At 40.6% G+C, this 25,463-nt stretch overlaps 1 protein-coding gene across 1 annotated transcript in view; it reads right to left on the minus strand.

Annotated features, from left to right (window-relative positions):
- Positions 1-25,463, minus strand: part of LOC126163022 (rab3 GTPase-activating protein catalytic subunit) — a 477,254-nt gene that overhangs the window by 406,870 nt on the left and 44,921 nt on the right. The window contains exons 7-8 of the mRNA XM_049919892.1: positions 12,360-12,416; positions 4,379-4,551 (exon numbers count right to left, since the gene is read on the minus strand). Of these exons, the coding sequence (XP_049775849.1) occupies positions 4,379-4,551; positions 12,360-12,416 (230 nt within the window). The remainder of the gene's footprint in view (positions 1-4,378; positions 4,552-12,359; positions 12,417-25,463) is intronic.

Raw genomic sequence — 25,463 nt, forward strand, 5'->3', positions numbered from 1 at the left:
TAAAGTTGTGAGTACCGGTCGTGAGTCGTGCTTCGGTAGCTCATTTGGTAGAGCACTTGCCCGCGAAAGGCAAAGGTCCCGAGTTCGAGTCTCGGTCGGGCACACAGTTTTAATCTGCCAGGAAGTTTCATATCAGCGCACACTCCGCTGCAGAGTGGAAATCTCATTCTGGAGTAAAATGAGTGCCACAGACAGTCTTTACTTATGACCAAAATTTCTTTGGCTATGGCAGCTTCACACATTGTCCTCTTGACAGCCAAACGTCTCTATCTATAGTCGTATTTTTTGTTTTATCCCTATTATGCCAGTAGTTATTGTTTCTTTAGTGTCTCCTTCACAGTGACTATACCATGGAGGTTCCCTCACATAGTGAACTGTTTTACTAGATATGTATTGTAATGGTACATGTTGTTATAAAGCATAGCAACACACCTCACTTTTCTCTTACTAGACCGATGAAAGATGTGCATGTGAAAAACGTGACTATAATTAGTAGTAGTAGAGTACGGAGCATCTACTGTGCCTGGGTTTGCTGGAATTTATGCTTAGATATGAGAAAGAGAATTGCGGGCACAGTGCAGAAGGTGACAATGGACATGTAATTTGGACTGGCCAGTGAGGGTTATTTGCACTTTGCAGTCATGCTTTGAGGGTGCTGTGGCCTCCAAAGAAGAAGGGGACCTGGTGACAATGGTCAAGCACTAAAGGAAAATTAATGTTGTTATATAGACTCTGTGCCATGCTATCTGAAGTTAAGTATGAGCTTGGTGAAGCATTGAAGCATCATGTATAAACATATTATCTAAAAAGCTTTATTAATTACCAGTTGTTGTGAGTTGATAAATTGTTTGAATATGTAAGAGTTATGGAAACAATGTTTTTGATTTTGTAGTAAGTTATTCAAATGTAGAAGCTCTCTTATAGCCCTCGCCCCACTGCAATTGGAAACAAAGTCCGTGGTTAAGTACAGTAAAGACTGGGTATCTCACAATATATCAACCACTTGAAGTCAACCCATAAGAAAAACCACTTCATGTGGTGCCCTAAGTGAAGGACATGGATGAGACGAAATAAAATAAGAGAGTTTCTACATTTAAATAACTCTCTACAAAATCACAAAACACTGTTTCTGTAATAATATTCAAATGAGTTATCAACTCACAACAACTGATAACTAAAAGAGGTTTTCAGACAATATGCACATACATGATGCTTCAACGTTTAACCAAAACCAAGCACTTAACTCCAGACAGCATGGCATGGAGTCTATCTAACAGCATTCATTTTCTTTTGAGCTTGGCCATTGTCATTTGGCCCCTTTCTTCTTTCGAGTCCACAGCACTCCCAAAGCACAACGGTCAAGTGAAAGTGCCCTCATTGGCCAGACCTAATTACACATCCACTGTCGCTTTCTCTGCTGTACCTGCATTTTTCTTTCTACTATCTGCAAATAAATTACAACAAACCCAGGCATAGTAGATGCTCTTTACGCTAATTCTAACAAAAGTCACATTTTTCACATCTACATCAATATAACAAAAGGAAAGTGAGATGTGTTACTATGCTTTCTAGCATCATGTATCCAGTGCCTAGTCAACTATTCACCTATACTTGATCCACAGTTCCCCTACATGCTTCCAACAAGAGGTAACTGTTTTGAGTTCCTCTTTGAAGACCTACAAGTAATTTTTTCACTGGGAAGAAAAAGTAGCAGCACTTAAGAACAGATTTCCATTTTAAAGACAGTAGGACAAATCTCTTGGAGTCTTGTATCAGGAGAGGCAACTATGATACATATTTGTGGCACTATCATAGACTTTATGAATAAAACTGAAGAATATTTTAAGATTTATTTTCACTTGATGGTGTTTGGAAGGTGAACAAGACAACAATGAGGCATTAATGAAACTTCACCTCTTGTGTCTCATCTTTGTGTACCTCAGTCTTTAACTCTTTACAAATATTTGTAGGTGTGCATATACATGTATCATGATGTGGTGGTACTCTTAGCCACACGAAACAAATTACATGTATCTTACAGCTGGATGGTCTACTATTCAGTGGTTATGCCTCCAATGCTTCCAGGGTTACCAACATTAGTTTAATGATATGCTTAGGACGTCCTTGCAGCAAGGAATTGTCACTTTTTAGTATAGTTGATTAAAGTGCGCTTTCCTGTCAACATATAGCTCCTTGTTAGTTTCTGATAACTATGAGGGCTGTTCAATAAAGAATGATCATAATTTTTTATGGCCATAATTTCTCGCACTACAATTTAATCTTACAATATTCTGTTAGCTTAATGTGCAATAAACACACTGCAGTAGTTTCACTGTTGTGAGTTCTGGTTCCCACCTGTGGGAGGCAGGCAAGGTCAGACATGTTCAGTATTGCCTACTGCTGCAATGGACGTAACACACGTGGAACAATATGCGGCTTTGAAATTCTGCTTTCGTCTCAACAAATCTTCAGCTGAGGCCTATACAATGTTACAGGAGGTCTATGGAGTCTGCTCTTCCCTACAGCACAGCTCGAAGGTGGTTTAAAGTGTTTAAAGAGGAGAGACAATCAATTTCAAAGGAAGGTGGACCCGGTGCTCCAGTTGCTGCTCTTATAGAAGAAAACATCAACACTGCTGCTGTCATTGTGAGAGAGAATCGATAAATTACCTTAAGATCACTTTCTGAAATACCTAACATTTCACTGGGTGCCACCCACACATTGGTGACAGAAAAATTACACGACACATGTTTGTGCACTATGGGGTCCAAGACTGTTGAGTCCGAAACAAAAAGACATTCACGTGCAGTTATGCATGCACTTAAAGTTGATGTTAGAAGAAGATTCGGAGCTTCTTTCACATGTAATCACTGCTGATGAAACTTGACTACATCACTTTGATCCTGAGAGCAAACAGCAAAGCTCAGTGTAGAAATCTCCATCACCAACCCCCAAAAAAGCAAAAGTGGTTGTTTCTTCTGGGAAAGTTACAGTCATCTCATTCTTTGATATTCATGGAATGGTTTATCAGCATGTTGTACCTACACACATATCAATAACTGGAGCGTACTACAGGGATATCCTGAAAACATTGCAAGTCCATATCAGGCACAAAAGACCACATTTCTGTGAAGCAGGCTGGATGCTGCACCACGATAATGAGTGGCTGCATATTGCCGATGTTGTTGCTGAATATCTTGCAAAAATCAACATGAAGTACATCCCTCACCCTCCCTATGGTCGGGATTTAGCCCCCATGTGACTTTTTTCTATTCCCTAATATGAAGAAACGCCTTTGTGGGAGGCATTATCAAGCAACAGAAGCAGTGGTGAATGCTGCGGAGGCGATTTTGAAGGACCTCTCAAAAAATTGTTTGCAGCATGTATTTGAACAGTGGCAGAAATGCTGGGACAAGTGCATTGCATTCATAGGAGACTACTTTGAGAAGGACTATCAAAATTATAAGCATGAGTAAAGGTGTGTTGTAAAAAAAAATTATGATCATTCTTTATTGAACAGCCCTCATACCTTTTAAAAGGGCTGGCACTGAAACATATTCCGTTTGAGTAAAAAAGATAACAAAAATCACTTTTCAGTTTTTTGCTTACCTCTACAGCAGCATATAACTTATACACTTTTCCTGGCATCATGAAAACACTTTTGGAATTAACACCCCAAAAAATTACTTTGTGTTATACAGGTATACATTCACATTGATGTATCAGGAGATAACTTCAACTGTGACATAGATTTCCTTATATTCTTTTGTTTACAGTATGGTAGTTTAGTGTGTACATTTTATTCAGTTGTGCACAACTGGAGCAGTGAGATTTTTTCTTTCTTATCATTTTCATATTTCTGCCCTCCCACAACACTACGATGTACTTAGGTGGAGTCACTACCTATCTATGGGAAATAAAAGTAATGACACAAGATTGGGTAGGTAGGGAAGGGAGGCATGTATACAAATTATAAGAACTCATAAACGAAACTAGTGACATAATGCTTTTTAATAGGATACATTATACGTGTAGTTTCTTCGTTCTCATTTCCAACATTAAGAACAAAATATATAAAGAATCCTGCCTTCTTTCTTATTAGTAATTTCAAGATGAAGCTTAGTGAGACAGAAATAGGAAATTTTAAACAGTTACCGCAAAGTAGAACAAAACAAAATCAAGTTTTACTTAATTGCATTTAACATCATTTCAGCTACATAAAGCAATAAAAGCATGATATGGAAAGATATGGAAACATACACATGGATAACATTAAAATTAATGTTATATTACATTAAAATTAATGTAGTCCACATAGAAAGAAAGATGGTACCTTTAATGAAGAAATAGTAGGAAACTACCAGATATGGTTACTTACCCTGGGATGAGGATGCACTTATCCCACCGATAACGCATTTCCTGTGTGAATTCGAACCACAGATAAGCAGCTGCACGTATTCCACCAAGTGTGTGCACAACATGTGACATTACAATAGCAAGTCTCCAGACCAAGCTGTCAATAGGTGCTGATTTGATATTCAGTAACTGCTCCTGATAACAAACAATAAAAAATAATAAGCTGCTTTGCATTATAGACATTCAATGTGGTATTTTATGCTTACTGCTACAGCACACAAATATATAGCAAAATTCAAGGAAAAGATACACTGAAGCGCCAGAGAAACTGGTACAGGCATGGCCATTCAAATACAGAGATATGGAAACAGGCAGAATATGGTGCTGTGGTCGGCAGTGCCTACATAAGACAACAAGTGTCTGGCGCAGTTGTTAGGTCAGTTACTGTGGCTACAGTGGCAAGTTATCAAGACTTAAGTGAGTTTGAACTTGGTGTTATAGCTGGCGCACGAGCAATGGAACACAGCATCTCCAAGGTAGCGATGAAGTGGTGATTTTCCCATATGACCATTTCACGAGCGCACCATGAATATTAGGAAATTGTACAACATCAAATGTCCAACATTGCTGTGGCTGGAAAAAGACCCTGCAAGAATGGGGCCAACGACAACTGAAGAGAATTGTTCAGCATGACAGAAGTGCAACCCTTCCGCAAATTGCTGCAGATTTCGATGCTGGACCCTCAAGAGTCAGTGTGCGAACCACTCAAAGAAACATCATCGATATGGGCTTTTGGAGCCATAGGCCCACTCTTGTATGCTTGATGACTGCGCTACCCAAAGCTTTACCCCTCACCTGGGCCTGCCAACACTGATATTGGTCGGTTGATGACTGGAAACTTGTTCCCTGGTCGGAAGAGTCTCATTTCAAATTGTATCAGAAAGACAGATGTGTATGGCTATGGAGACAACCTCATGCATCCATGGACCCTGCGTGTCGGCAGGGGACTGTTCAAGCTGGTGGAGGCTCTGTAATGGTGTGGAGCATGTGCAGCTGGAGTGATATGGGACCCTCGATACATCTAGATACGATTCTGACAGGTGACACGTACGTAAGCATCCTTTATGATCACCTGCATCCATCCATGTCCATTGTGCATTCCAACAGACTTGGGCAATTCCAGCAGGACAATGCAATACCCTACATGTCCATAGTTGCTACAGAGTGACTCCAGGAACACTCTTCTGAGTTTAAACACTTCCTCTGGCCACCAAACTCACCAGACAGGAACATTATTGAGCATGTCAGCGATGTCCTGGAACACGCTGTTCAGAAGAGATCTCCACCCCCTTATACTTTTATGGGTTTATGGACAGCTCTGCAGGATTCATGGTGTTAATTCCCTCCAGCACTAGTGCAAACATTAGTCAAGTCCATGCCACATCGTATTGCGGCACTTCTGCGTGCTCGCTGGTGCTCTACGCAATATTAGGCAGGTGTACCAGTTTCTTTGGCTCTTCAGTGTATATATTCACATTCGTCTGTTTCAAATTTATTTTTGTATAAGAGTGAAATGGTTTTATTTGATTTACACATAAACTCACGTCCCAAGGGCATCTTTGTCAGATAAACACCTATTATGAAAGACCTAAAATAATGAAATAATTGGATGAGCACATGAGGAACAATACTATCTTCACTGAAAAAGTCTCTCTCTTGAGGAAAGATGAACATGCCAAATATTTATTGGTATTCCAGATGGGGACATCATACATGGCATCCATCAGAAACTTTTTATAGAAGATCTCCTCTATGGTGTAAGAGATTATGATAAATATTAGGTGCATTGCGATAAAGGGATGAGTGTGTCAATCAGTTTGTACCTGCCTGTTACTGTAATGTTCAGATGTTTCCATGTTATGAAGTGGGAAAAGCAGTTTGAAATAATGAAGTGTACTATCTCTGTTACTCTTCAGAATAATGATGGGTGATATAATGGCATGAGGATAGGAGACAAGATGACAGCAACATGGTTTGCTGGTGATTTGATGGTGTGAAAGAACAAGTATGGAAGGCATTTGACATTTGCGAATAAACTGTATAAGAGTATGGCCCAATGCAAAGAAGTGGGACCTTGTGCTAACAAGAAGGAAACAGAAGAGATTTATAATAAACATGACAGCTTGCCAGGTAAACTGCAACATCTAAGAACAGCGTTCCAACAACACGGCTATTCTGATAAACATGCACATAACACATTCCAATCAAAGCGAGTTCAATGTAGGAATGTAACAGAAGAAGTGGACTCCTTCTTGCCATCTTTTGGCAGCGTATCTTCAAGAACAGAAAGGATTCTAAAAAAACATAACATGAAGTGTGTTTTTCGTCTAGCATCAAAACTGAGGAATTTATTATGTTTGGCCAAATATGATCTTGGTCTAAGAAAATGTGGTGTATAAAAGATCCCATGCCAGTGTGAGAAATCTTAAATTAGGCAGAAATGTTGCATGGTGCATAGTGATGTAGGGTGGGCAAATGCCCAGTGGGCAGGACATTTATAAATGGGCATCTGCTTGGGAATTTGCCCAAAGCAGTTTTAAATGCCCAAAATCTGGGCATTTATATAAAAAAAGTACTTTTTAATGTTTTTACTGCTAGAATATGTAATTTACCCATTACAAAAAAGGATGGGATGATACTCCTGATATTAAAAGTTAGTAAATGCTTAGGCTTAAACATATGTATGTCATATATTGCCTTTACTACAAGGAACGAAACGAAAGAAGAAAGATATTTTTTTAACTAGCATTCCAACTTGCTGTACCAAGGAAAGGCACATGTTGCTGACAGCTGCTTATCACTTACAACTGAATATCATTCAAGAATGATTACTGATAGCAAAATTATTACAGAATGTATTAATAAGCTGGCACATGTTTCTTGATGACAAATGTATTCTTAAATGTTGAAACTGTTTTCAGAGAAAAAACAATTGCTTTGTCACATGTAGCAACATTTGGGACAGACTACAGTTTTATATTTTGCTGCTTTATTATCTGCTTCCATATGACTGTACTGCTGTGATGATAAAATGAGAACATTAACATGAAGTAGATTTGATAACATAGAATCGATGCCCAGGATGCTGAAATCATTCGATTCTCATACTAGCCAACTCCTAGAGAATTGACAGTTCTTGGGTCTTGTGGAATCAGAATCGGAACATGACACATACCTAATTAAAACAATTACGGATAAACCATTTTTACTCTAATTTTTGTCAGTAGTATAGTATAATTAAAAATATTACCTACAAGCTAGCTACTTAATATAAGCTATATTTATTTCAAAAATTATTTTTAAATTTGAGTGTTCTCTTTTTTTTATTATGTACTACCCCAAGAACTGACCTCATTAAAGATATAAAAAGTTATGTTTACAGTCCAGTCTATTTCCATTAATAATTCTCCCCTAAGTCTCAAGCAGCTTTTTCAGCTTGGATATCCAACCACTACAACACACAATATCAGCTTAATTTTTTTTATTTTTTATAAGTGCTATGTATCAATTAATCTTTAAAGTGCATAAATGAATTTTGGGCATTTGTCCAAGCATTCATTTGCCCCAGTTTATAAATGCCTAGGCATTTTACACTCCTAACTATGCAAGAACGTCATCAATACACTGAGGTGACAAAAAATGGGATACCTCCTAATATCATGTTGGACCTCCTTTCACGTGGGGTAATGCAGCAACTTGATGTGGCATGGACTCAACAAGTCACTAGAAGTTCCCTGCAGAAATGTTGAGCTATGCTGCCTCTATAACTATTCATAATTGCGGAAGTGTTGCCAGATTTTGTGCCTGAATTGACCTCTTGATTATGTCCCATAAATGTTTGATGTGAGTCATGTAGGGTGATCTGGTTGGCCAAATCATTTGCTCGAATTGTCCAGCATGTTATTCAAATTAGTTGCCAACAATTGTGGATCAGGGACAAGGTGCAATGTCATCCATAAAAATTCCATTGTTGTTTGGGATGAAATCTATGAATGGCTACAAACAGTCTCCAACTAACCAAACATAACCATTTTCAGTTAATGACCCAGTCCATTCCATGTAAAAACAGTCCATGCCATTATGCAGCCACCAACAACTAGCACAGTGCCTTGTTGACAATTTTGGCCCATGGCTTGTTAGTGTCTGTGCCACACTTGAGCCCTACCATCAGCTCTTACCAGCTGAAATTGGGACTTGTCTGACCACACCATGGGTTTTCAGTACGTATAAAATGCATATTTGAACCATCAGCTGCTTTTATTTTAAACCCAAATATCAACTGGTTTCAGTCTTGGATCATCTTCACGATAAGGCTTAAAATGGTTTAAGCCGCCATATTACTTTTGCCATTACTTAAAATGTGTAGTTAATGCCACGAATGTCAATATACAACACACGATTTTTAGAGGCAAACATATGAGTACTGCTCTGTGTATATTTAGTATTCCTATGTTTGCTTCTAAACAGTTCTGTGTTGGATATTGACATTCATGGCATGCACTACACATTTTAAGTAATGACTAATGTAATAGGGTGGCTGCAACCATTTTAATCCTTATCCATGAAGAAGGTATAAGACTGAAACCAGCTGGTATTTGGGTTTACAATAAAAGCAGCTGATAGTTCAAATATGTGTTTTATACATTACTTAATGCTGTTGACAGTTGCCTTTCAAAAAGGTTTTCCAGTAGTCTAGGGTCCAACCAATATGGTCACAAGTCCATGAGAGGTGCTGTAGGCAATACCATAACTGTTTGCAAAGGCACTCACGTCAGTAGCCACACTGTCCTAATAGATACATTCACTGTATATCTCACGCTGATTTCTGCCGTTATTTCATGCAGTGTTGCTTGTCTGTTAGCACTGACAACTCTAAGCAAATATTGCTGCTCTCGGTCATTAAGTGAAGGCCATCGGCTGCTGCGTTGCCCATGGTGAGAGGTAATGCCTGAAATGTGGTATTCTCGGCACGCTCTGGACACTGTGGATTTGGAGATACTGAATCCCTAACAATTTCAGAAATGGCAAGTTCAATATGTCTAGTTCCAACCATTATTTCACATTCAAAGGTTGTTCATTCCTTTTGGGCAGCCACAATCACATTGGATATCTTTTCACAGGAATTATCTAGGCACAAATGATAGCTCTGCCAATACACTGCCCTTTTATACCTTGAGTATGCTATACTACTGCCATCTGTGTATGAGCGTCACATATCCCATGACTTTTGTTACCTCATCGTACACATCTTGTGACAAGAATGAAGAGTCTTATACTCAGCATCACCATTCTCGGCTTGTATTATCAAGGAGACCATAAATATCTGCACGAGAGACCATCTTATCAACAGAGTTGTAAGATTTCAACTAATCATTTCTCGAATACAGCACTTGCTGCCATAAAATTAAAATGGGAGAAACAAGAATCTCTGATTTCTGACTCATTGCAGTGCACTGCAGAGAGAGAAATTAGCTCTTAACTACAGCAACATCTGGCAACACACCTATTGTCCTCTGCACATGTGCAGAAGACCCCTTGCCAGCTTTCATCAGAGGGTATAATGTACACTACTTTTGTCCAATTGTGAGTGCTGCTTCATGCATGTGTAATTCCTGCTTGTGCCCCCATAAATTCCAATGGCACCATGCATTACCAGTCACATTTTGCAGCACAGATGACAGAAACTACCACCACCTGATGATGTCTACCAGCTGTTTCGATGAAATACTTTGGGAATTGCACAATGTTATCCAAACAAAAATCCAGGAAGCGTATCTGCAATACTTGTGTGCCACATTCATCTACAGCTGAGCAATGTAAGAACTACCATAATAGTGCAGTTATCACAAAATACAGCTGAAGGCAGGGCAAACTGTTGAAAACTGTACGAAAAGTAGTTTCCCCTTTCTGTGGTCACAGTGGGTGAGGCCAATGTTTGCTTCCTGAGTAACAGCAACAACTGAACAAATTCACAGTAAGATGGTGCTGGGCATTCTATCAGTGATGAGAAAGCTTTTCTTTTGGGACTGACAGCTCTTGCTGGGATTAAACATGAATGGGAAGATGGATGCACATACGGTTAACAAAAACAGGAAAGCAATAGTTCCATAATGCTAGGAATCCATTATGAGCCAATTAATCTTCATGTTTCTATGCATGCCCACCCTCCCCCTGCCCCCTCCCCCCACAAACACACACACTTTTTTGCACTTTCGTGAATTGTAGAGTAATGTATAGGGGGATCAAAAACTGTTGTAGATGATCAATGCATGAAGCAGAGACTGATACCTCTCAGTATAAGCAAATGTAATGTGTAATGAGCATAAATAAATAAAAAGAGCTGAAGTTCTCAGATTATGTCACCATTGATTGATATTGTTGCCAAAAGCAGTGTTGCCACCATCCCAGTGGCAAGGATCACTTATTCCAAGTCATGTCCCTTACTCACTGAGGGATTCTAGGCCAGCAATGGCCAGTTGTTGTGTTTTTCTACCTACATAAGATGTAAACACTGAGAACTTGCTGGACTGACCTACTAGTTGACAACATTTGATGTCTTCAAACTTTGAGCACCAAACTTTGACTAAGAAAACAGCTGATTACCCTGTGGCAAAACAACCTTCTGAGCAAGCCATGATCAATTTAAAAGGCTGCTTCCCAAATTGTGCCATCTGGATCCTTGCCACCTACACCAGCTTCTCTGGATTACATACATGGGAGCAGCTCTAGCAATATGTCCTTTGAGCATTTAATTCTCCTAACCTTAACCTCCACTACCCCTTGCCCCACACCCACCTCCAACCCTGCCCCATTACACTAACTTCACTTGTCCTGTCCTCACACCACCTTCTTCACAGTCTCCCTCTTTCTGTCCTATATGCACCTCCCAACCCACTCCACAGGCGATGCACACAACTCTCTGCCTGCAGCTGCAACAAGTTCACTGGTGCCACATTCCTATCAAACACCTGCTGCTAACCTTCACAGCTGTTCCATCACCCAGCCCTCCCCCCCCCCCCTCCCACCCCCCACACACACACCCTCCACATCCTTTCAACCCTTGCCAATTTCACCTTAAACGATCTCTCAATCAAGTCAAGTTGCAGTAGTACACAATGCAGTCAGCGAGGACAATCTCTCTCTCTCTCTCTCTCTCTCTCTCTCTCTCTCTCTCTCGAGAGGGTTATTGTGCGGTTCGGCCCCCGGTGGACGTCCCAGGGAATGTCTCACACCAGATGAGTGTAACCCCTAAGTTTGCATTGTAGAGTAATGGTGGTGTACGCTTACATGGAGAACTTGTCTGCACAGCAATCGCCGACATAGTGTAGCTGAGGTGGAATAAGGGGAACCAGCCCACATTCGCCGTGGCAGATGGAAAACCACCTAACAACTATCCACAGACTAGCCGGCTCACCAGACCTCGACACAAGTCTGCCAGGCGGATTCGTGCCGGGGATCAGGCGCCCCTTTCCGCCTGGAAAGCCATGCATTAGACCACACGGCTAACCGAGCAGGCCCATTGTCATCTTTACTCTTAAATTATTTTTGTTCCACCCGTGATTTCTCATGGCGGTATCCATATTTCTTAAAGGAAGTCATTTTCCTGCATAGGCTGCTCTTTTATTTGGAAATAAACACCACATTTCATTAATTAGCAATTGGCTATTTTTGCACCCTTTGGCCTTATTAAGCTACTTCAAACAAAGCTGGTTATGCTTACAGCAAGTCATATTTCATACTTGTCAGTATGCAGTGACATTCCTAGAAAGATTATTCACCAACGTTTACTTAAGTTGAATGTTACCAAGTCAGTTTATTATCCAAAAAGACAATTTTAAAGTATTTACACAAGGTAGGCATATCATGTAGAAATATCAAATGATATTCTTTCATAAGCTTCACAGAATAATGAGAACAAGCAAAACATGAGGTTTTTTACTTACTTCCTGTCTGTTGTCACTGCTGGAATGACTGCCAATATTCTCTGCATAAGGATTTTCCTAAAAAAAAAAAAAAAAAAAAAAAGATCTCATTTTAAAACGGTATGTATGGTTAAAAAGGTAAGATAATACACAAAAATTTATTTATCTCATTAGACACTTTTATTTTTCATCAGGTTACCTTCCACTAGGAAAGAGGGTGTACTCAGCTAATGTGATATGATTTATAAATTATAGAGAGGAGCTTTTTTTTCTTTTTCAAATCCAGGTTTTGGCTAGTGCCTAGCCATTATCGCATTATCAGTGCACTATTTTCTAGTCACAATGCATGTCAGTGTCTGTTGTTTGACTGTCACTCATAGTTCTTTGAATACTACTCACGCACAAGGAAACACAGCAGGCCAAAACATTCTGGGACATGAAACTTGGGGTGTAACAAATCCAAAAGCCCCATGGCTGCGACTCATACCAACATTCTGCCACAGTTCATCCATTAACTGACATTGCCTGACATATAGCTAGAAAGCTAGACACTATGTGCATCATCATGGGACAGTGACGACGTCAACATCAGCATCTGAGTCTTGAAAATTACATGCTGCCCCACCTTTGAGTTAGAAAATGGGTGAAATGGGACAGCAGTCAGATGCTGGATACTCCTTCAAACACAAAAATTTTCTAATTCCCTGACAAAAATTGCTGACCGGCATCAGAGGAGATATGCCCCAATGCGACGCATCCAGCAGCTGGAGTATGCAAGTATGCAATGCTGGAGGGATGATGACATGACAGCTTTGCCCTCTATTGCAAGCATTAGGACCCCCTGGGCAGCACTGAGCCGATCACAGAGTAGGAGAAATGTACACCATGCAGATTCCATTCCTACCTGGACTGCTGTGATGGTTTTCCGGAAAGTGGGTCAGTGGCTGTGATCTCCCACACCATCAAAGGAAAATCTATCAATATCTGCTGCAAGGTACTATCAAATATGAAAATGAGAGCCTCCTGTCAATAGAACTGTAAATTGGGTCATGCTGTCAATCTCAATAGTGCACCTGCATTGGCATACTTGGTGGTGGACTGGTATCGAATGTCACAGCAATTACTGAGAAACAGTGCTTACCTCTGCAATCAGTAGGCCTCCTGTCCGATACATCAGAATTAGGGTCAAATAATAAAGTCAGTGGGTTGTGGTCGGTGATGAGGAGGAACTTTGTTCAAAAAAACACCACGAAAGTTTTTAATTGTGAAAATGATAGCCAGCACTCTTGTGAATCAATGTTTTGCGCTACTGAAGGCATCTTCGATGCATAAGTAATGGGCTGCTCATTGATGTCTGGGCTCCATTGCCACAGGATGGCACTGGAACATGTCAGTGGCCAGGATTAATAGCTTACCAAACATAAAAGAAGCCAAACAGGAAGTGAAGCAGACACATTGCTTGAAGGACTGAAAAGCCCACACACAGTCAAGTCCACTGACATTCTAAAGACCACACAAGTTTGATGAATGTTGGTGAAGCCGGTTAAGAGAGTGGCAGATGCGTGGAAAAAAGCGCAGGTGACTCCAGCGTATACAAGAAGGGTAAAAGAACAGACCTGCAAAATTACAGACCAATATCCCTAACTTCTGTTCGGCACAGAATCCTTGAACATATTCTTATTTTGAAAATAATAAACTTTCTTGAGACTGACAAGCTTATGTCCGTGAGTCACCAAGGCTTTATAAAGCATCGCTTTTGCAAAATTCAGCTTGCCATTTTCTCACATGATATACTGAGAACTATGGATGAAGGGCACAGGCAGATTCCATATTTCTACATTTATGGAAAGCATTTGTCACAGTTCCCCACTGGAGGCTGTTAATGAAGGTGCGAGCAATGGAATAAGTGAGTGGTTTGAAGACTACTTAAATAATAGAATGCAGTATGTTGCCTTCAACGGCAAATATTCATCAGTGACAAGAGTATCGTCAGGACTGCCCCAGTGTGATAGGACTGCTGTTGTTCTCTATATACATAAATGATTTAGTGGGCATGGTGGGCAGCAACCTGCAGCTGTTTGCTAGTGATGCAGTGGTGTATGGTGAGGTGTCAAAGCTGAGTGACTGTAGGAAGATACAAGACAACTTAGACAAAATTTCCAGTTGGTGTGATGAATGTCTGTGGAAAAATGTAAGTTAATGCGGATGATTAGGAAGATCAGGCCTATAATGTTCGGATACAGTGTTACTGGTGTCCTGCTTGACACAGTCAAGTCATATAAATATCTGTGTGTAACACTGCAAAGCATTATGAGGTGGAACAAGCATGTGAGAACTATGGTAGGTAAGGCGTATGGTCGACTTTGCTTTTAGTGGGAGAATTTTAGGAAAGGTGGTTCACCTGTAAAGCAGATCGAATATAGGACTATTCTTGAATACTGCTTGAGTGTTTGAGATCCATACCAGGTCAGATTGAACAAAGACGTCGAAACAGTTCAGAGGCGGGCCACTATATTCGTTACTGGTAGGTTTAAACAACATGCAAGTGTTATAGAGATGCTTCGGGAACTCAAATGGGTATCCCTGTTGGAAAGGGGACACTCTTTTCAAGAAACACTATTGAGAAAATTTAGAGAACCGGAATTTGAAGCTTACTGCCAAACTATTCTACTGCCACCAACATAGATTGTGCATAAGGCCCATGAAGATAATCTATGAGAAATTACAGCTCATATGGAGGAATATAGACAGTCACTTTTCCCTCTCTCTATTTGCAACTGGAATAGGAAAGGAAATGACAAGTAGTGGTACAGAGTACCCTCCACCATACAGTCACTTGCAGAGAACCGATGTAGATGTTGATGTAGATGCCAATGTAGCAGTTATCATAGACAGAGCATGCAGAGCATATTATTTGCAGAACTGCCGACCCAAGTATTTAATTTCCAGTAGTGAGAGGCCACGCAGGTCAGTTCTTACTCAGAGATTGACTATCATGAACCACATCTTCACATCACGCTGTGCTTTTACTTGTGTGTGCTAGCTGTTACTGTTATTTTTGGTGATCAGACTTTGTGCTTTTCGGACTGTGAGCCTTTTTGTGGTGTTGAGACTCTTTGCTCCCCCATAGAGTGACTCATACAACAAATTTTCCTTGTTCCTGGGTCCAACTCCTTGGCTTTTGGGTTGTGTGCCCTCCATGGGCTAGAGTAGTGACATTTTCGCCAACAGAACAGTTTCGCAGCATTGTCACGCGTGTGCAGGTACAAAAGTGGTGACGGAGGATATTCGTATGCATGTGATGCTTTTATTTTTTTCATAGTGTTAATTTGTGTCCATTATGAACACAATATTTAAGCAATGCCGTCAGGAACAGTTATGTCTCCAGAAGCAACACAAATAGCTGCAGCAGAGGCGGCATCAGTTGCAGCGGGAGCTGCTCAAATAGGATGCAAAATTGAAGTGGTCTCACAGTATAGTGGTGACGGGTCCACTTCCCCCCAATACTATTCACCATTTCTGAAAGTCTGCAGAAAGGTGGGAGAATTACCTGCACTGGTTCTTGCTGCATTGTCAGGCAAAGTGTATCATTGATAAGGTTGCCTTGTTACTGTCTAGCAGTGTGGGGTTTATGGAATCATTCAAAATTGGAAACCCACTAATGAGCCCAAAAATCTTAACTTTGAGGAACTATGTCAGTTGATTATGCATTGTTTTGGATGCCAAACCCAGTGGTGGCAGAGTCACATTTTAACCAGCAACACAAGCACACTGTGTAGTCATATGCCATCTGGATCGTCGGCCAGCATGCTCTCTTGTGCAAGATTCCAGTCTGAATGTCCCAGTGTGCTACATAATTTATGGACTCACTAATTTGGGATGTGATTGTATCATTAGCACCCGACCCTTAGGTCCAAACTAATGCATTGCCCTTGTCTGACCCTTGTTTAGCTGAAGCTGCTCACCTGCTGAATCACATCAACGTATGGCTGTGGCATGGGATGTTTTTTCCTACAACTGGCATGCGATGAAGTTAGATATGCATGGTAAGCAGATCCTGGTGCTGCCTAGGTTTGGCCAGATGATTTTGCCTTCCACTGAGGCACTGTGAAATTTGTGATTTGACTGTGGTGGTGTCACATCACAGTCCATCTTCACCTTTGGAGAGCTCAGTGGGTGCAAGTAAGTCTAAGAGTTGTGCTGCCTTCTCGTAATGTCTTTCAGGTTCTCAATGTTGCTCTCCTTCTGCAACTGTTTCTTCTCAGTGAGCAGGTTGGCAGTCTTACACCAATTATCATTTGGTACATATTAGGCAGGACTGCTCATTGTAGACACCATGTGTGGGCTGTGCTAAAAAAATAGACCATTTGGCATCACTTTGTGAGCTGCAGCACAGTTTTCAGAGGACCCAGTGTCTTCCTTGGGCTTGGAGGTTGTCTCTGACACCAACAAACATTGTTGGAGTGTATTCTGTTAACATTGATCATGGATGGGTGACTGATGGAGTTTCACACAGATACTAAGGAAACAGTCGGCTTAATTAATTTATGATGTATAGACGCAGACCCAAGCAAGGAATGAAAAGTTGTACAAGGCCAGGATTCAAACCTGGGTCTCCTACTCACTATGTGGATGCACTACACACTTACGCACTATGCCACCCTGGCACAATGGTCTTGCACAACTGCTAGGACTACCTTAGCATGCCTCCTTCCTTGATCCAAATTCCCGTTCACTCGTCAGTCCACTTGATATTCCCCATAAGCTCGAACAGCACTGCAAAAGCTCTCTAATTGTACTGGTATAGCACTCCAGCATCGAACAAAATGGGGAACGTTGGCTGGTCATGCTGCTGCCTGGTGAGCAGGAGACCTGGATTCAAACCAGTACCGACAACAGTTGTTCAGATATACATGCCGATGTTGCAAGCTGAAGATGAAGAGGTAAGGTATACAAGGATGTTGAATGAGTAATGCAGTACATAAAGGGAGGTGAAAATCTAACAGTCATAGAAGACTGGAATGTGGTTGTAGCGGAAGGAGTCAAAGAAAGGGTTACAGGGGAATATGGACTTGGTACTAGGAATAGAACGGGACTCAGAAAGGAGGGATTTAATCAATGACGAACTGGCTAGGAAAATATACCATGGAAGTGTGAGCTGTGTCAAAGTGGGAGAAGAGAGATCAGCTTGGGTTGAACAGAAGAATGGCTTGAGGCAGGGGGGTGCACTTTCACCATTACTCTTCATTGTAGTGATGGATGATATAATGAATACCAGGAAAGATGAAAGCTATGGTGTTTGCAGATGATCTGATGATTTGAGGGAATAAGGAGGAGGAAGCACAAGAGCAGTTGGATGTATGGTAACAAAAAGTACAAGAATATGGAATGAAATTTAGCATAAGTAAGAGTGAGATGATTATCACAACAAGAACAAAGGACAGAGGAACAACTGGAATAACAATTGGTGGGAAACGATTGAAGAGAGTAGAGAGTTTCAAGTATCTAGGAAGCCTGATACAGGAAGATGGAAAAAATTACAGAGAAATAAACGAGTGGGGCAGAAAAGCAGAAGCATTTCAGAAGAGTGTCGGAAGCCTGATACTGAGCAAGGATGTACCCCAAATCAGTAAAAAGGTTATATATTGGTCATACTATGTCCGATTCTGACATATGCATCTGAAACCTGGGTTATGAAAGGAGAATAGCAAAGTAAAAGCTAGTGAGATGAAATTCTTGATGAACAGTACTGGAGTGACAAAAACAGACAGGTTAAGAAATGAGAGGATCAGAGAGTTAATAAAGGTGGAACCACTAAAGGAGGAGATAGAGAAATCAAGTCTGAGATGGTATGGACATGTTAAGCAAATAGAGGATACATGAGATGAAACTGGAAGGAAAGAGATCAAGAGGAAGACCAAGAGACAGATGGCTGAAAGGAGTGGAGGAATGAGTTCAGAAGAAAGGAGAAGACTCGACCAAGCTGAAGATGGAGAGATGGTGGCAAGACAGAAGACGATGGAGAGGCCTATGTTCTAAACAGACCCGACCACAGGCTGGAAACTGTCCAAGATGATGATGATGATGATGATGATGATGATAACAACTAAGAATGAGAGGGTAGAAAGGCTAATCGAGTTCTGCAATAAATGTCAGCAAATAATAGTGAATACTATGTTCAAGAAACACAAGAGGAGGAAAAGGCCAGGAGATATGGGAAGATTTCAGTTAGATTACATCACGATCAGACAGAGATGGATACTGGATTGTAAGGCATACCCAGGAGCAGATATAGACTCAGATCACATTTTAGTAGTGATGAACACTACGCTGAAGTTTAAGAGACTAGTCACGAAGAATCAATACATAAAGAAGTGGAATATGGAAGTACTAAGGAATGAAGAGATAAGCTTGACGTTCTCTAAGGCTATAGATACTGTGATATGGAATAGCTCAATAGGATGTTCAGTGGATGAGGAGTGGACATCCCTAAAAAGGGCATTCACCAAAGTTGGGAAGAGAAACATAGGTGCAAAGAAGGTAACTGTGAAGAAACCAAGGGTAACAGAAGAAATACTTCAGTTGATCAATGAAAGAAGGAAGTACATAAACGTTCATGAAAATTCAGGAATACAGAAATACAAGCTGCTTAGGAATGAAGTACACTGACGAGCCAGAGAAACTGGTACACCTGCCTAATATCACATAGGGCCCACGCAAGTGCACAGAAGTGGACTCTAATATCTGAAGTAGTCTGGAGGGAATTAATACCATGAATATTGCAGAGCTGTACATAAATCTGTAAGAGTATGAGGGGGTGGAGAGCTCTTATGAACAGAATGTTGCAAAGCATCCCTGACATGCTCAATAATATTCACTCTGGTGAGTTTGGTGGCCACTGGAAGTGTTTAAACCCAGAAGAGTGTTCCTGGAGCCACTCTATAGCAATTCTGGACTTGTGGCATGTCACACTGTCCTGCTGGAATTGCCCAAGTCTGTCGGAATGAACAATGGACGTGAATCAATTCAGGTGATCAGACAGCATGCTTATGTACATGTCACCTGTCAGAGACGTATCTAGACATATCAGGGGTCCCATATCACTCTAACTGCATACAACCCACACCATTACAGGGCCTCCACCATCTTGAACAGTCCCCTGCTGACAAGCAAGGTCTATGGATTCATGAGGCTGTCTCCATACCCATACACATCCACCCACTCGATACAATTTGAAATGAAACATGTCCAACTACGCAGCATGTTTCCAGTTATCAAAAGTCCAATGTTGGTGGGCCCAGATGAGGTGTAAAGCTTTGTGTCCTGCAGTCATCAACAGTACACGAGTGGGCCTTTGGCTCCCAAAAGCCCACATCGATGATGTTTTGTTGAATGGTTCGCACACTGACTCTTGCTGATGGTCCAGTATTGAAATCTGCAGCAGTTTGTGGAAGGGTTGCACTTCTGTCATGCTGAACAATTCTCTTCAGTTGTAATTGATCTCATTCTTGTAGGTCCTTTTTTTGGCCACAGCAATGTCGGAGATTTGATGTTTAACCAGATTCCTGATATTCACAGTACATTCGTGAAGTGGTCACATGAGAAAATCCCACTTCATCGCTACCTCAGAGATGCTGTGTACCATTGCTTATGTGTCGACTATAACATTCAAACTCACTCAAATCTTCATAATCCGGTACTGTAGCAGCAGTAACTGACCTAACAACTGTGCCAGACACTTGTTGTCTTACATAGGTGTTGCTGACCACAGCACCGTATTCTACCTATTTACGTATCTCTGTATTTGAATACACATGCCTACACCAGTTTCTTTGGTGCCTCAATGTAAATTTTAAGTGGAGGGAAGCAACAGCAAAATGGCTGCATGAAAAATGTGAAATAATTGAGAAAAAAAATAATTGTCAGAAGGACTGACTCAGCATATAGAAAAATCAAAACAACAAATTAAATGCAGAGGAGGGAGCAGATGGGTGGAAAGAATACATTGAAGGTCTCTAGGAAGATTAGTCCAATGTGAGTAAAGAAGAAACCAAGTCAACAGGGAAGATATAGTGGATCCAGTGTTTGAATTAGAAGTTAAAAGAACACTGGAAGACCTAAGATCAAATAAGGCAGAAGGGACTGATAACAGTCTATCAGAATTTCTAAGATCATTGGAGGAAGTAGCAACAAAATGACTATTCAGGTTGGAGTGTAGAATGTACGAGTCTGGCGATATAGCATCCAACTTTCAGAAAAGTATCATCCACACAGTTCCAAAGACTGCAAAAGCTGATAAGTGTGAGAATTATCGCACAATCAGTTTAACCACTCATGCATCCAAGTTGCTTACAAGAATAATGCACAGAAGAATGGAAAAGAAAATCGAGGATCTGTTAGAAGATGAGCAGTTTGGCTTTAGGAAAGGTAAAGGCACCAGAGAGGCAGTTCTGATGTTAACAGATGATAATGGAAGTGAGACTGAAGAAAAATCAGGACACATTCATAGGATCTGTCAACATGGAAAAAGCATTCGACAATGTAAAATGGTGGAAGATCTTCAAAATTCTGAGGAAAATAGGAGTATATAGAGAGAGGTGGGTGAAATTCAACATGTACAAGAGCCAAGAGGGAATAATGAGTGGAAGATCAAGAATGAAATGCTCGGATTAAAAATGGGTCAAGACAGGGATGTAGTCTTTCACCCCTATTGTTCAGACTATTGATCAAAGAAGAAATTATGGAAATAAAAGAAAGGTCCAAAATCGGTATTAAAATTCCAGGTGAATGGGTATCAATGGTGAGATTTGCTGACAGCATTGCTACCCTTAGTGTAAATGAAAAGATCTGCTGAATGGAATGAACTGTCTAATGGGTATAGGATATGGATTGAGAGTAAACCAAAGAAAGATGAATGTAATGAGAAGTAGCAGAAATGGAACCAGCAAGAAACTTAACATTAGGACTGATGGTCACAAAGTAGACAAAGTTAAGGAATTCTGCTACCTGAGCTGTAAAATAACCCTTGATGGATGGAGTAAGGAAGGCATTAAAAGCAGACTAGAACTGGTAAAAAGGGCATTCCTGATCAAGGGAAGTCTACTAGTATCAAACATAGGCCTCAATTTGAGAAAGATATTTCCGAGAATGTACATGTCGAGCACAGCATAGTACGGTAGTGAAACGTGGACTGTGGGAAAACCGGAACAGAAGAGAATCGAATTATTTGAGATGTGGTGATACAGATGAATGTTGAAAATTAGGTGGACTGATACCGATAGGAATGAGGACCCTCTGCACAGAATTAGAAAGGAAAGTAATATATGAAAAACACTGACAAGAAGAAGGGACAGGTTGGTAGGACATCTGTTAAGACAGCACGGAATAACTTCCATAGTACTAGATGGAGCTGTAAAGGGTAAAAACTGTAGAGGAAGACAAAGAGATTAGAATACACGCAGAAAATAATTGACGACTTAGGTAGCAAATGCTGCTCTGAGATGAAGAGGTTGTCATAGGAGAGGAATTCATGGTGAGTCGCATTAAACCAGTGAGAAGACTAACGACTCAAAAACAATGCATGGCAGAGTGTATCTCATATCACTGTTAGTAATTCTATTTCCTGTTCCACTTGCAAATGGAATGAGGGAAATATGACTGCTATATTGATTGATACAATTGATACAATTGATACAAGCCCGAATTTCTCTCCTTTTGTCTTCACGGACCTTAAGCGAGATGTATGTTGATGGAAGTGGAATGGTTCTGCAGTCAGTTGCAAATACCAGCTCTCTAAACTTTCTCAATGGTTCATTGCTAAAAGAATATCAGCTTCCCTCCACAAATTCTCATTTCAGTTAATGAAGCATTTCCATACTTACATGCTGGTCAGACCTATCAGTTACAGACCTAGCAGCATGCTTCTGAACTGCTTAGGTGTCTTTCTTTAATCCAACCTGGTGGGTCCCAAACACTCGAGCAGTACTCAAGAATGGGTCATAAAAGTGTTCTTTGCACAGTTGTCTGTATAGATAAAGTATGCTTTTCTAAAATTCTCACAATAAACTTAAGTTGAACACTCACCTTCCCTACATCTGTCCCTTTGTGCATGTATCATTTCATATCGATTTGCAATATTATGCCTAAATATTTAATTGACATGACTGTATTGTATTTAAATATTACACGAGTGTTTTTTCTGCTCTTGTGCATTAACTTACATTTTTCTACATTTAGAACAAGCTGTCATCCATCAAATCAAACAGATGTTCCTGTATCCTCTACAGTCACCCGATGACAACACTTTCCTGCAAACTACAACATCATCAGCAAACAGTCACAAATTGTCATTCCCCCAATATATCAGGTTGTTTATGCATACAGAGAATAATAATCGACCTATCACATTTCCCTAGGGCAGTCCTGACAATACATTTGTCTCTGATGAACGCTCGTCATCCAGGACAATGTACTGGGATTTATTTCTTAAAAAGTCATTGAGCCACTCACATATCTGAGAACCTATACTATATGTCTGGATCTTCATTAACAGTCTACACTATGTCCAACACTTTTTGGAAATGTACGAAAATGGAATCCACCTGTTGCCCTTCATCCGTGGTTCACAGAATATTGTGTGAGAAAAGGGTAAGGTGAGTTTGGCACAAACGATGCTTTCTACATCCGCCCTGATTTGTTGACAGAAGCTCTTCGTTATCAAGGAAATTTATTATATTTGAACTTACAATATGCTGAAAGAACTCTGCAACAAACCAACATTAAGTATATTCTTTTGCAATTTTGTGGGTCCATTATTTTATTCTTCTTACATACAGGAGCCATCTGTATTTTTTTCCAGTCACTTGGGAGTTTTTGCTAGATGAGAGATTCACGAGAAATGCACAAGAGTGCTATCTCTAAAAACAAACTGGGATTCCACCAGGACCTGGCGGCTTATTTGTTTTCAACTATTTCAGTTGCTTCTCAATTCCAGTGATGTCTCCTTCTATTTCCTCCATAAGAGAGTCTGTGTGGCAGTCAATCAATGATATATCTGTATGATACACATGAGAAAACGATTCTTTAAATGCAAAATTTTCAACTTCAGCTTTCCTTTTCCTGTCTTTTATTGCCACACCAGACTGGTCAATTACTGACTGAACAGAAGCCCTCAACCAGCTTAGCGGTTTTATCTAGGATCAGATTTTTATCATAAATTAAATGTATTCACAATTGCAAATATGGGTGACCATCCATATTCACAACTGTGAATATTTTTTATTGTATTTCATAATAGCTCTAGTCGCCCCAGTGCATGTTCCTTCAGACATGCATGCATGTCCATGCATTGTAATTCGAATTAACACACGCACTGAAATATAGAATTTTTCTCAGATTCTCAGAAAGATCTTTTGGCAACAAGTGACAAAGAAATTTTTGTTTGTTACACATATCCAGCTTTTTATACACACATGAAAATCTACTAACATTTGCTTGTCAACATTTCCGCACTCTTTTTTAGACAAAGCGTGCACTATCTCTGTTGTTGCAGCATTTTCCAAAGTGGATGTTTTCTGTCCTTAATCTATTTACTCAGACCATAATTCTCCAGAGTGCAATTTACAATCAGTTTAAACTCTGCATATAATACTTCTACATCCATTATACTGGAACTAAATTAGGTCCATTTATTCTCTTAGTAGGATGCTAGTAACTGCTTATCTGCTCTTTCTAACATACAAACCCCCTCTGCCTTTTTGAAGGATTTATTAACTTTAACAACCATAATCACCATGATGACACTATGATCACTAATCCCTGCCTCTCTACCGATGCTGTCGATAGTGTCAGGCCTGTTTGTAGCTACAAGGCTTAAAATAATGCCATTGAGTGCGGGTTGTTGACCAGCTGTTCAAACCTGTTTCTGGAAAATGTGTTGAGAGCTACTTTACAAGACTGTCTGTCTGTACCATCTGCAATGAATCCATAGACATCCCAGTTTATGTTCAGTAGGTCAGTCACCCTCAACTGATATTGCAACATTAGAGTACATCTGGTTTACTGAGATTAGACTTTCTCTGAATGATTCTACAACTTTTATGGCGGACTCAGGTGGCTGGTAAAAATGTCTGATGATTAACTGGAGGGCACCTTGGCCAGTTACACATCTCCAGATAAGTTCACAGCCAGGCTCAATTTCAACCTTGACACACATAATACTTTTGCTGACTGCAAAGAATATTCCACCTCCTATGGTGTCCAAACAGTTTTTTCAACATATGTTCCATGCCTTGTTAAATAGTTTGGAGTTTTTCACGATGCAGCTGGGAAACCACCGATGCCATCAGCTCCATCACATGTGGACATTGTAGGCAACACTTCTGCTGACACTTTGGAGGCTTCAGCTAGAATTATGGGCTGAGTCAGCCCATAATGTCTAGCTTGCATGGGCACCAATCTCAAACATAAAAATTGCTGCCATTTGTTGTGCCGTACAGGAGAAGTGATCATTCCGTCTTGGAGAAATGACCTATTAACTCATTTACTTCTTGCAGCACTATCCGGTTACTGCAGTAACTCCATAGTGATAGTTCACAAAATAATATTTAGCTTTGCTAGGAATACAGCATTCAGAAAAAAATTTTGAACCATTTATTTGTCATCTGTTTGTACTGTTGTCTGGTGTCCAGCCAGGTACATTCATTTTCATAACATGATACTTAGACAGCATACCTTGCTGCCATCTTCAGCTGACACCTGTAGAATGAATGTCTTTGCTATACTTTTATCACCCCCCTCCACCCTGCGCCCCCCCCCCCCCACACACACCGCTCTCCACTGCTGGTCACACACAGCGATGGGTGGAGTGGCGGTGGGGTGGTGGGGGTGGGGGGTGAGGGGGGCGGGTGACTGTGCCCTGTGCTGAATGTGAGCTCTGAGCTCTCAGTATTCTTGCGGCCTCTGTCAGACACAGAATTTGCTCTTCGCCAAAGCTGTGATTTTAATTGGCTGAGTGCTTGATCCCTAGCTATGCTGAGAGTGAACCCGGTGTCTGTGTCGGTAAGGCCATCAGTTGCTCGTATTTCAATAGTCTCCTTCAGAACACAGTCCCAAAATGATGAGGCC

Source organism: Schistocerca cancellata, chromosome 2 (assembly GCF_023864275.1).
Source record: "Schistocerca cancellata isolate TAMUIC-IGC-003103 chromosome 2, iqSchCanc2.1, whole genome shotgun sequence".
NCBI classification, from domain to species: Eukaryota; Metazoa; Arthropoda; class Insecta; order Orthoptera; family Acrididae; genus Schistocerca; species Schistocerca cancellata.